The sequence below is a fragment of the Monodelphis domestica genome, chromosome 7 (genome assembly GCF_027887165.1).
Source record: "Monodelphis domestica isolate mMonDom1 chromosome 7, mMonDom1.pri, whole genome shotgun sequence".
In the NCBI taxonomy this organism is placed as follows: domain Eukaryota; kingdom Metazoa; phylum Chordata; class Mammalia; order Didelphimorphia; family Didelphidae; genus Monodelphis; species Monodelphis domestica.
The window spans coordinates 2,338,495-2,348,871 of NC_077233.1; the positions used below are offsets into that span (position 1 = coordinate 2,338,495).

The 10,377-nt window shown below is 55.0% G+C and overlaps 1 protein-coding gene across 3 annotated transcripts in view; it reads left to right on the forward strand.

Annotated features, from left to right (window-relative positions):
- Window positions 1–4,530: 4,530 nt before the first annotated feature.
- Window positions 4,531–10,377, forward strand: part of CRHR2 (corticotropin releasing hormone receptor 2) — a 73,521-nt gene continuing 67,674 nt past the window's right edge. Inside the window, exons 1-2 of one of the 3 annotated variants that reach the window (XM_056804081.1) lie at window positions 4,597–4,719; window positions 6,437–6,627. In XM_056804081.1, coding sequence (XP_056660059.1) covers window positions 6,490–6,627 — 138 coding nt within the window. In that variant the 5' untranslated portion in view covers window positions 4,597–4,719; window positions 6,437–6,489. Of the gene's footprint in view, window positions 4,720–6,436; window positions 6,628–10,377 lie in introns of all 3 variants that reach the window. The other 2 variants (XM_056804079.1, XM_056804080.1) reach the window with 2 other exon arrangements.

Below are 10,377 nucleotides of genomic sequence, written 5' to 3' on the forward strand. Positions count from 1 at the left end.
CCCTTGTAAAAACCCCCAAAGAGGTCATCGAGGCTCTCCTTGGAGACCTCTAATGATGGGGAGCTCCCTCCCTCCTGAAGCAGCGCAGCTTGCTTTGGGGGAGCTCAGTCTCAAGTGTTCTTGAGTACAAATCGGCTTCCCTACAACCCCTGGCCACAGTTCCAAACAGAACAAGACGAACGACTCTTCTACCTCGCAGCTCTTCCATGGCTTCCTTACTCTAGGCTACAAACCCTGAGCCCGGCTGCCTTCCTCTGGGCACTCTCCACCTTCTTGGTGTTCCTCCTCCATTTCATTCCCCAGAACCGAGCCCAAAGCCCTTGGCAGAGGACCACAACGTCCCGGACCCGTATTATGGCTTTGAACTTCCCCTTCCCACTCACTGAAGGAAGGGCCTTTTCCCCCCACACCGTATCTGACTTAGAGTAAGAAAGTCCTTCCGTGCACTTTCTGATGAGGTCCACGAGAGGCAGCCTGCGCTCCCAGGTCTGCTTCAGGGAGTTCTGCCCAAGAAGCCTCCTAGGAAACGGGCAGCTTGGGGCGCCCCGCGTCTCCCCTCTCCCAAGACTCTTTGGGTCTTCTGTCGTTCAAAGGAAGGAGGGCAGGCGGGGGAGGAAGGCTAGGAGGCAAGGAAGCTGGCAGACGCTAGGATTAGGCCAGGTTCTCAGACCACCCACATACCCAGAAGCTTAGCTCTAAGGGCAGCGAGGCTGGCCTCTCGTCAAGACCCAGGTTCAAAGCTGGCCTCAGTTTCCTAACCTATAAAATGAACGAGAGAAGCATCATCGTCCAGGACACCCCGAAGTGGGGAAGAGTCAGACGCTTCAACAACCCATAAGCCAGGTGGGAGATTTCTGGGCGGGGACAGACGTCGGGACCCAGCGCGGGGCCCAGAGGACCACAGGAAGCCCGAATGGACCACGTGGACCGCACACCCTCTGAAAGCTTCCCCACAGGACCACGGATGCATCTCAGAGGAGGAGAGCAGCAGGTGACAGCGCCGTGGGACGGGGGCCAAGCAGGGCGCAGCAAATCCAACTCCCAAGATGCCCTGGCCACGTTCTAATTTGTATTTAAGTTGTAAGAGCCACAGAAGCTTCTCAATCGGTGCAGGTCCAAAGGACACGAGATCCCAGATAGCTGGAGCCCTGGGAAAACGGACCCCTTCTGGCTAATACGGAGATAAATGCGGAGGAACGCCGTGCGGAGGTTCCCCCTCCGGCTACTGAAAAAGAAAATGGCGGGTGTTGGAAAGTTCGGGAATTGTTCCCTGAACCGTCCCTGTCCTCCATGCGGCCTCGGCATTCTAGGCCCCCAGACGTGATGGACGGGTGGTTTCAGAGAGTCCTGGGGAGGCTGCAGAGTGAAGGGAGCAGAACCAGCAGGTGCCGAGTGCCGGGTCTGAGCTGCTCTGACCAGAAGTTGGAGGACAGGGAAGCGGTTGGGTGATTAGACCAGACAGGCCACGCGTGCTCCTGGCCGCTTGGGGCTTTGCAGCGTCCCTGTACTTGGCCCCCACTGCCTACTGCCCGTCTGCGCCTTGGACACAACGAACCTTCGGGTGAAACTGGGCTGAAAAGGAAAGCTGACCCCCCGGGGGCCAGGCAGCACCCCAGCCCAGTGTAAAAGGCCTTGATGGCTAGACTCCTGGGCTGAATCTGACCACAGGCCTTGAAGTCAACACTTGGGCTCAAAGAATTGAGGTCCCAAGTACAGGATGGAGGAGGCATGGCTGGATGGCACTTTATCTGAAAACGATCTGGGGGTCTGAGTGGCCTGCAAGCTCAATGGGAGACAATAGTGTGGCCTCTCAGCCTTGAGTCTCTATTGTCCAGGACGAGGGAGGTGACGGTGCCTCTGTAGGCAGCAGCCTTAGCTGGCCCACAGCTGGAGGACGGGCTCTAGCTCGGCGTCTAGAAAGAGGGGCGTCACTCGAGGGAGGGCAACCAGGTGGGCAGAAGGTCCGCACATGATGGAGGCTGCATGAGGGACTGGCCGCTTGGGGAGCCAACCGGGAGCTGCCTTCCAGGGCCCAAAGGCTGCCCGGGGGAAGAGGGCTGCTGGCCTGGCTTGAGCTTGGCCTGGAGGGCAGAAGCAGCCCAGAGAAGGACCCAGGAGGCTGGAGGGCAGGAAGCTCTGCCCACTCTTCTAGCCTGGACCGCCTGGGCCCCAGCACGGGGAGCTGCCTCCCCTCCACCGGGCCTCCCCCAAAGGCAGGGAAGGGCTGGGGCCCCTCCGGCTGCTTCAGAGGCTCCCCCACAGCTCGCCAACCCCTACGCTGGGCTCCAGGAAACCCCCGGCTGCTTGCAGGAGGAGAGGACGGCCGGGAGGAGGGTTCCAGGGTGCCAAGGCTGAGTCCTGGCCTTCCCCCGAGGCCACTCCCTGTCGGTCTGCACTCCCAGGGGTGCCCATGAGAAGCCGCCCCATGGGGCCTCCCGGGCCCCGAGCCGAGCCCAGCTAATGACATTCTTCAAATGTTTTCCGAGTTGAAACCTAACAACAGCTTGCTGGGCCCGAGCCCTCTCTCACTGGGCACAAGCAGAACAACAGGGAAGGTCCCAAGGGTGCCCCCGGCACCCAACCGATGTCTCCCATCCTGGCCATGTGCTGACCCCGATGCTCTCTCTGTCTGTCTGTCTGTCTGACCCCTCACAAAAAAGACTTCTAAGGTTTCTCCGTCTCTGTCTCTCTCCCTGTCTCTGTCTCTCTCTGTCTTTGTCTCTATCTCTATCTCTGTCTCTCTGTCTCTCTCTCTCTGTCTCTGTCTCTCTCCCTGTCTCTGTCTCTCTCTCTGTCTCTCCCTGTCTTTGTCTCTGTCTCTGTCTCTCTCCCTCTCTCCCTCCCTCCCTCTGTCTCTCTCTCTCTGTCTCTCCCTGTCTCTGTCTCTGTCTCTGTCTCTCTCTCTGTCTGTCTCTCTGTCTCTGTCTCTCTCTCTGTCTCTCCCTGTCTTTGTCTCTGTCTCTGTCTCTCTCTCTGTCTGTCTCTCTGTCTCTGTCTCTCTCCCTCTCTCCCCCCCCTCCCTCTGTCTGCCTGGCTGTCTGTCTCTGTCTCTCTCCCTGTCTCTGTCTCTATCTCTGTCTTTGTCTCTATCTCTATCTCTGTCTCTCTGTCTCTCTCTCTGTCTGTATGTCTCTGTCTCTGTCTGTCTGTCTCTGTCTCTCTCCCTGTCTATGTCTCTCTCTCTTTCTCTCTGTCTCTCTCTCTGTCTCTCTGTCTCTGTCTCTCTCCCTCTCTCCCCCCCCTCCCTCTGTCTGCCTGGCTGTCTGTCTCTGTCTCTCTCCCTGTCTCTGTCTCTATCTCTGTCTTTGTCTCTATCTCTATCTCTGTCTCTCTGTCTCTCTCTCTGTCTCTCTGTCTCTGTCTCTCTCTCTCTGTCTCTGTCTCTCTGTCTCTGTCTCTGTCTCTGTCTGTCTGTCCATCTCTCTTGCCTCTCACAAAAAAAGATTTCTAAGGTTTCTGTCTCTGTCTCTCTCTCTGTCTCTGTCTCTCTCTCTGTCTCTGTCTCTCTCTCTGTCTTTGTCTCTATCTCTATCTCTTTCTCTCTCTCTGTCTCTCTGTCTCTGTCTCTGTCTCTCTGTCTCCCTGTCTCTGTCTCTGTGTCTCTGTCTCTGTGTCTCTGTCTGTCTGTCTGTCTCTCTCGCCCCTCACAAAACAGACTTCTAAGGTTTCTCCGTCTGTCTCCTCCCCCATTTGCCCCTCTCAGAGCAATGACAATCTCGATGGCAACAGAACGGGCCGCTTTCTCTTCCTCCCCTCCTCCCCTCTGGCCCCTGTTTTTCCCTCCTTCCTTCTCCCCTCTTGTCCTCCTCTTGGCTTCTCTCTTACTCCTGGCCGGCTCCCACCTTCTCTTTCCGCCCCCCCTCCCCCATCCACAGTCCGGACTATTTTGGCCCTGCAGCCTCGGGAAGCGCCCCAGCCCCAGCCCCTGCCCTGTCTGGCATCCCTGCCCACCGGGGCACCCCTCAGGCCAGCGCCCCACTCCAGAACGGATCTCTTTCAGCCTGGGAGCCTCCTTCCCTTTGGCCTCCGGGCCACTCGGTAGAGGCGGCCTCTCTTGCGGGGCTCCCCAGTCCCTTCTAGTCCTTTCAGCCTCCCTTTTCATCGCTTTCCCCCCACAGCACTTCACTCCAGCCAGGGAGCATCTCCCAGCACTGGCCCTCGAAGAAGACCTGTACTTTCCCACCTCCGGGCCTTTGCTTCCACCATTGCCCCTCGCCGCCTCTTCCGCCCCCTCTTCCTGGAAGCCTTCCCCGACCTCCCTCCTTCAGCTCCCTCCGCCTCCCCTCGTGTGGGCTGCTCCTGGGGATTGGTCTGGTTTCCAGTCAGGTCGGGTCCGGCCCCCCCCAACCAGCCCAAAGTTGGGGCGCCCAGTCACACCGCAGCCCCAGCCGCCAAAGGACCCGCATCGCTATTCCAGACTTCCCCGGGGCTGCCCTCCCGGCGCCCTTGGAGCACCCCTGGGGGCGGCCCAGGCAGGGCCGGGCGGGCTATAAATAGCTGGCTCCGGGCTGGGGCGGGCGCTGCCCTTGTTTCTGCCAGCCGGGGCTGGGAGGGGGGAGCACTCGGCGGACACGCCCATCCCCCGCGCGGGTCGGTCCGCAGAGGGGATGGGGCCGGAGGAGAGGCCGAAGAGGCCCGGCGCTCCGAGCCATGGAGCGCCCCGGGCGGAGCTTCCAGGCGGCCCTCTGGGTCCTGGCACTGCCTCTGCTGCTGCCCCCGGTAAGCGCCCGGAGGGAGCGGCCGGGGACGGGGACGGGCCACCCCGGAGGGCTTCTCGGAGCTCGGGGGCCGGCCGGCCGGAGGGAGAGGAACCCTGAGGGGAAACGTGGGGCCCGGCCGGGGAGGCCCACATGCCGCGGACCAGGATCTCCGAGCGCCGCAGTGGAGGCACGAGCTCCCGCGGGATTCCCAGGCACCGGGGAGCTGGGGCTGCCCTCCCGCTCTCCGGGCCTCCCCCCACCGCCCCAGCCTCCCTGGGCCGAGCACCCCGAGCCCGGAGGCCCCTCTTCCCCTCGGGGGAGGTTGTGGGATGGCCTAGAGGAGGGGCCGGCCTGGCGCTTTCCTGTGCATAGAGAGTAAGGAGCTGCCCCGCCCCCGCCCCGCCCCCACACTGACCAGGGCAGTGACTCGCTCAGGGTCCCTCGGCCAGAAAGTGGCCCTGGCAATCCCGCGGGCTTCCTGGCTTTGAGGGCAGCTCAGTGCCCTCAGGCTGGGGGACCAGACCGGGAGGGAGCCGCCAGCGGGAGCAGAAGCAGCTACTTTAAGGGAATCAAGGAAGCTGGAAGCGGGTGGTTCCCTTCCCTCCTAGGGAGAGAGAGAGGGGATCAGACCCCAAGGCAGAAACAAACAAGCCCAGCACAGGCCGCCCAGCACCTCAGGCACCCCACCGAGGCAGCAGCCTTCCTTTTGTTCTGCTGGACTTTTGGGGTAAAGCTGGGGCGGAACCTTAGGAGGGGAAGGCGGTCAGCGTAGGAGCCCCACCGACCAGGAAACCTTGGCAGCTGATGGAATCTGACCATGGGAAGTTTAGCAATGATCAATGTAAAGCCTTACATTGAGATCCAAGAAATCAACTTCCCAAGTACAACTGGGGAGGCCTGGACCGAAAAAGGCCTGAGGGTTCTAGTGGGCTACAAGCTCAGTGAGTGTCCCCAAAGCTCTTGGGGCTGCAGCAAGAGGGGCCAAACTTCAGGAATCCAGACTTGTCAGGCCTCCAAGGGGGGGGAGGGGTTCTCTTACTTGGTTCTGAGGGACCCAGGCTAGAAACATTGATAAGACAGAGAGTGGCCAGACAAGGGCAACCAAAACTGCAGGAAGGAACAAGGTACATTGGAAGGAGAAGGAGAGGGAGAACAGAGCAGCTCACTTCAAGGGTTTGAAGGATTGTGGTGTGGAGAAAGGGTTAGATCTGCCCAGAGGACAGAACTAGCACCCGGAATTGGAGGGAGAGGAGCAGAGGGGTAAATGTAGCCTAAATGTGAGGAATGATTTCCTAACAAGCAAAGCAGAAGGGGCTGCTTGGGGAAGTAGTAAGTTCCGTCTGAGTGGATGTCAGTATGTGCAGGAGTTGTTGTCTGTCTTTGCACCTTCTTCTTGCCCTCCCGGGACACAGTCTCCATCATGAGCCTTTATCTGACTTTGGATTGGAAAATCCTTCTCCCTCTTGCTTCATTTCTGACAGTAACAGAATCAGTTCAGGGGATTTCCCTGGTTTTCTCAATCTTTAGGTTTCGTTTGATTCATGCAGCATGGTATAATTGGGGGGTGTTTTTAAGCCCAAAGGATTTGAAGTCTGAGGAACTGAGTTCAAATTCAGACTTTGTCACTCAAATCAATTTCTGTGTACTTGGAAAGTATCCTACCTTGGTCTTCAAGCAGGGACTTGAAGGAGAAGGTGTCTCCTGTACAATATATTGGAGCAAAGGTTCTTTTTCAGGTACAGGTTGGATGAGGTGGTCGCAGATCTCCCTTCAGCTCTGAGATGCTGCCATGATGGAAGGCTTCCCAGAAGAGGCGCTCGTCTCCTTTGGGGAGCCCTCCTTTGAAGGCTTAGATTCCCTGCAAGTTCACAGTGTGTTCCCTCTTCTCCTTCGAGAAGCTTGGCAGGAACCTCCTCCCAGAACAAGGGTGTGTGAAGGTTTGCAAAGGTTATAGCCCAACCGTTGTGTCCCCATTCCCCTGATGAGGGAACTGAGGCTCACAGAAATTAAGGGACTTGCCCACAGTTCCCCCAACAGGCATGGAGCTGAGATTGGACCCCAGATTTTCTAGGCTTTCTCTACTGTCCTAAGCTGTCTCCTCCTGAGGCAAAGCTGAAGAAGATCTGGGCCTTTTGAAGGCCTGTGCCTAGCAAGCAGGGGCCGAGATTTGGCTCGGATTCCTGGTATTGTAGGAACTTGGACAAGTCACTCCCCAGCTTTCTCCCACCCTCTGTCTTTGTGTCCCCTTCTCTGTAAAGTGGGAAGGGCAATCGCGCGCACTCCAGAGGGATTTTGAAGGCCTGGCCCCCTTTGTGCTTCCAGACAACATTCCTGGGGCCTTGTTCTTGTTCTTCTGACCCTCCAGATGGCTTTAGCGTTCTTGCAAGCAGCACCCTGGAGGCAAAAGCCGGAAACCTGGGCAGAGGGGCTCCCCCTGAGCCTTTGGCTGCCACCAAAGTGTTGGGGTGTCAACGTGGCCTCTAGGAAGCAACAAGTCATTCTTTGCAAAGACTGAGGGGATTACAAAGAAAACTCATCATAGCAGAAACGTAGGTGAGGGGACAGAGCCCAGGAACCAGGGAGGCGAGGGGGGACGGCCCCTCCTGAGGCCTCAGTTTCCTCCCTCGGAAAGAGAAAAGCCCTGCCCTGTTCTACCCACCACACAATGGGGAGGGACACAGACCCCGGAACCCTAAGGGGCCTGGGCGGCCTCTAGTCTAGCCCTTGGCTGAGCAGAATCCTCTGCCCAGAGCCTTTTGGATGGCTGCTCCTTCCCTAAAGCCATCCACTGGCCAGTGCTGCTGCCCCTTAGAGATGTGGCTCAGGCTGGAGGGACCCTCCTGGTGCATGCGGAGCCTAACCTGGTTGGTGAGCACTCGTGCATAGCTCCGTGGCCTGGGCTCTGGGGCTGACCCCCCGCAAGCTGGGCTGCTGGCTCCCTTGTCCCAGCTACGGGGCCCTGGGCAGCTCCTTCTCTGGCCGGGCCCTTTCCCAGCCTGCTGGCTCCTTCTAGACGCTCCCCGAGCCACGGCCCCCGGGAAACGTGGCTCCAGCGAAGGGCTTTGCAGAGAATCAAGTATCCCACGAAGAGCTCCTCTCCAGCTCCTTTCCCAGGACGGCTCGGCTTGCTGGGAGAATTCCCAGCAGGGTAGGGCTTGGGGCGGCTGGCACGGTGCCGCCTGCTCCATTTACAGCCTCAAGATTTCTCCTCCACAACGTTCCCTTTGAAGTGCTGGCTGTGTCCTTGGGAGCAGAGGCTGGATGCTGAGCGCACTGCAGGGCTCGCTAAGTCAGGAGGCCCCACTTAGCCTGGCTCCAGTAAATGGGTCCGCCCAGCTAGGATTAGGGAATTAGCTGAAAGGAACTTCGAGGTCATTTCCTCCAAGGCCCTCCCTTGACAGATAGGAACAGAGGCCCAGGGAAGGGAAGGAGCAGGCCCTGGCAACCTGGCAAAGACCTGAGTTCAAATCCTACCAACCAGGGGCAACTCACATGACCTCCTCTGGGTCTCAGTTTCCTCCTCAGTAAAATGAGCAGGTTGGCCATGATGACTTTTTTTTTAATTTTTATTATCCTGCAAGACCCACTTCATATTGGTCATTGTAAGAGCACACTCGGAGAGCCAAAACTCCAAATGAATCCGTAAATGCACTGATGGGAAAGAGAGTCGGCTTTGATCCGCGTCCATGGCACGCCAACAGTTCTTCTCTGCAGGTGGATGGCCTTGCCCATCCCAAGTCGTCCAGGATTGCCCAGATTGCTGAGAGGAGCCAACTTTTCAGCGCTGAGCATGACATAATGTTGCTCATATAACCTTCATAGGATGCCATATTGTCCCAGTTCACCTTGTTCCATTTGGCGCCAATTAAATCCTGAAATCCTCCTGCTCATCATTCCTTTCAGCACAATGGGATTCCATCACCCTCTTGTGCCTCAGTTTGTTTGGCCATTCCCCAGTGGATGGATGTCCATTCCCTCAATTTCCCATTCTTGGCCATCACAGCAAGAACAGCTAGAAACACTTTTGAACGAGCAGGTCTTTCACCTTTTTTGTTCTTTCTTTGGCTTATAGACACAATAGTGGCATTACCAGATCAAAGGGTGTGTAGTTTTATAGCCCTTTGGGCAGTCCCAGATTGCCCTCCAGAATGGTTGGAGTGATTCACAACTCCACCAACAATGCATTGGTGTCCCAATTTTGCCCCATCCCCTCCAGCGTTTGTCATTTCCCTTTACTGTCATATTGGCCAGTCTGCTAGGTGTGAGCATTGTTTCTATTTACGTGTCTCATTTTAGACCATTATTGATGGCTTTGATTTCTTCCTCTGAAAACTGCTCGTTAAAATCCTTTGGCCATTTGCCAGTAGGGAATGGCTGGTTTCCTTATAAATATGACTTCGTTCTACAGAGATCTGAGATGTTTATCAGAGTAATCTGTTAAAAATTTCCCCCACTTTGTTGCTTCTCTTCTAATCTTAGTTATATTGGTTTTGTTTGTACAAAAGCTTTGAAATTTAATATCAAAATGATTCCTTTTACTTTTTTCTACCTCTTGTTTGGGCATGAATTCGTCCCTTCTCCAACGATCTACCAGGTAAACTAGTCTGTGTTCCCCTCACTTAGTTATGGCATCACTCTTTGTATCAAAGTCATGCATCCATTTGACCCTATTTTGGTATAGGGGTGAGATCTGGGCTATCCCTGGATTCTGCCATCCCGTTTGCCAAGGTTCCCAGCAGTTTTGTCACATAGTGAGTTCTTATCCCAAGAGCTGGGTGGGCCCTTTGCATTTATCAAAAACCAGTTTGCGGAGGCCATTTTCCCTCTATACTATAGTGTATTCCATTGACCCATCATTCTGTTTCTTGGCCAGCACAGACTATTTGCATGAGCACCTCTTCATAGTGCAGTTTGCAGCCTGGCACATTTTTTCTTCAATTGTTCGAATTTCTTCACTGTTCCTAGAATATTCTTGACTGTTTCTTTTTCCAGATGAATTTTATTTGTTTAATTCTACAAAATAGTTTTTTGTCATTTGCTTGGTCTGGTACTGAACAGTTAAACAAATCTAGGGAGGATGGTCGTTTTGGCTATATTAGCTCAGCCTACCCATGAGCAATGAAAGTGTTTCCAGTTGTTTAGATCTGACTTTCTCTATGTGAAAAGTGTTTGGCAATTGTGTTCTTGTAATTGCTATGTTTGTCTTGGCAGGTAGATTGCCAAGTATTTGATGTTGTCTAGAGTTTCTCTTGCTGCTGAACTTTGTGGGTGATAATTTAGTTTCCTCTTTGCCTTTTAGGCATTCAATTCCTTCAGTTTATTTTTCTTTTCTTATTGCTAAAGCTAGGATTTCTAACACAACATTAAATAATAGTGATAATGACGGGTATTCTTGCTTCATTCCTGATCTTATTGGGAAGCCTTCTAACTATCCCCCATTGTAGATGATGCTTGTTGATAGTTTTAGGTAGGTTCTACTTAGCATTTTAAGGAATGACCCATTTATTCCTATGCTTTCTAGTGTTTTTAGTAGGAATGGGTGGTGTATTTTGTCAAAGGTTTATTCTGCGTCTATTGAGATAATCCTGATTTCTGTCAGCTTAGTTATTGATATGGTCAATTATGCTGATGGTTTTCCTAATATTAAACTAGCCCTGCATGATCCTTGTGATATAGT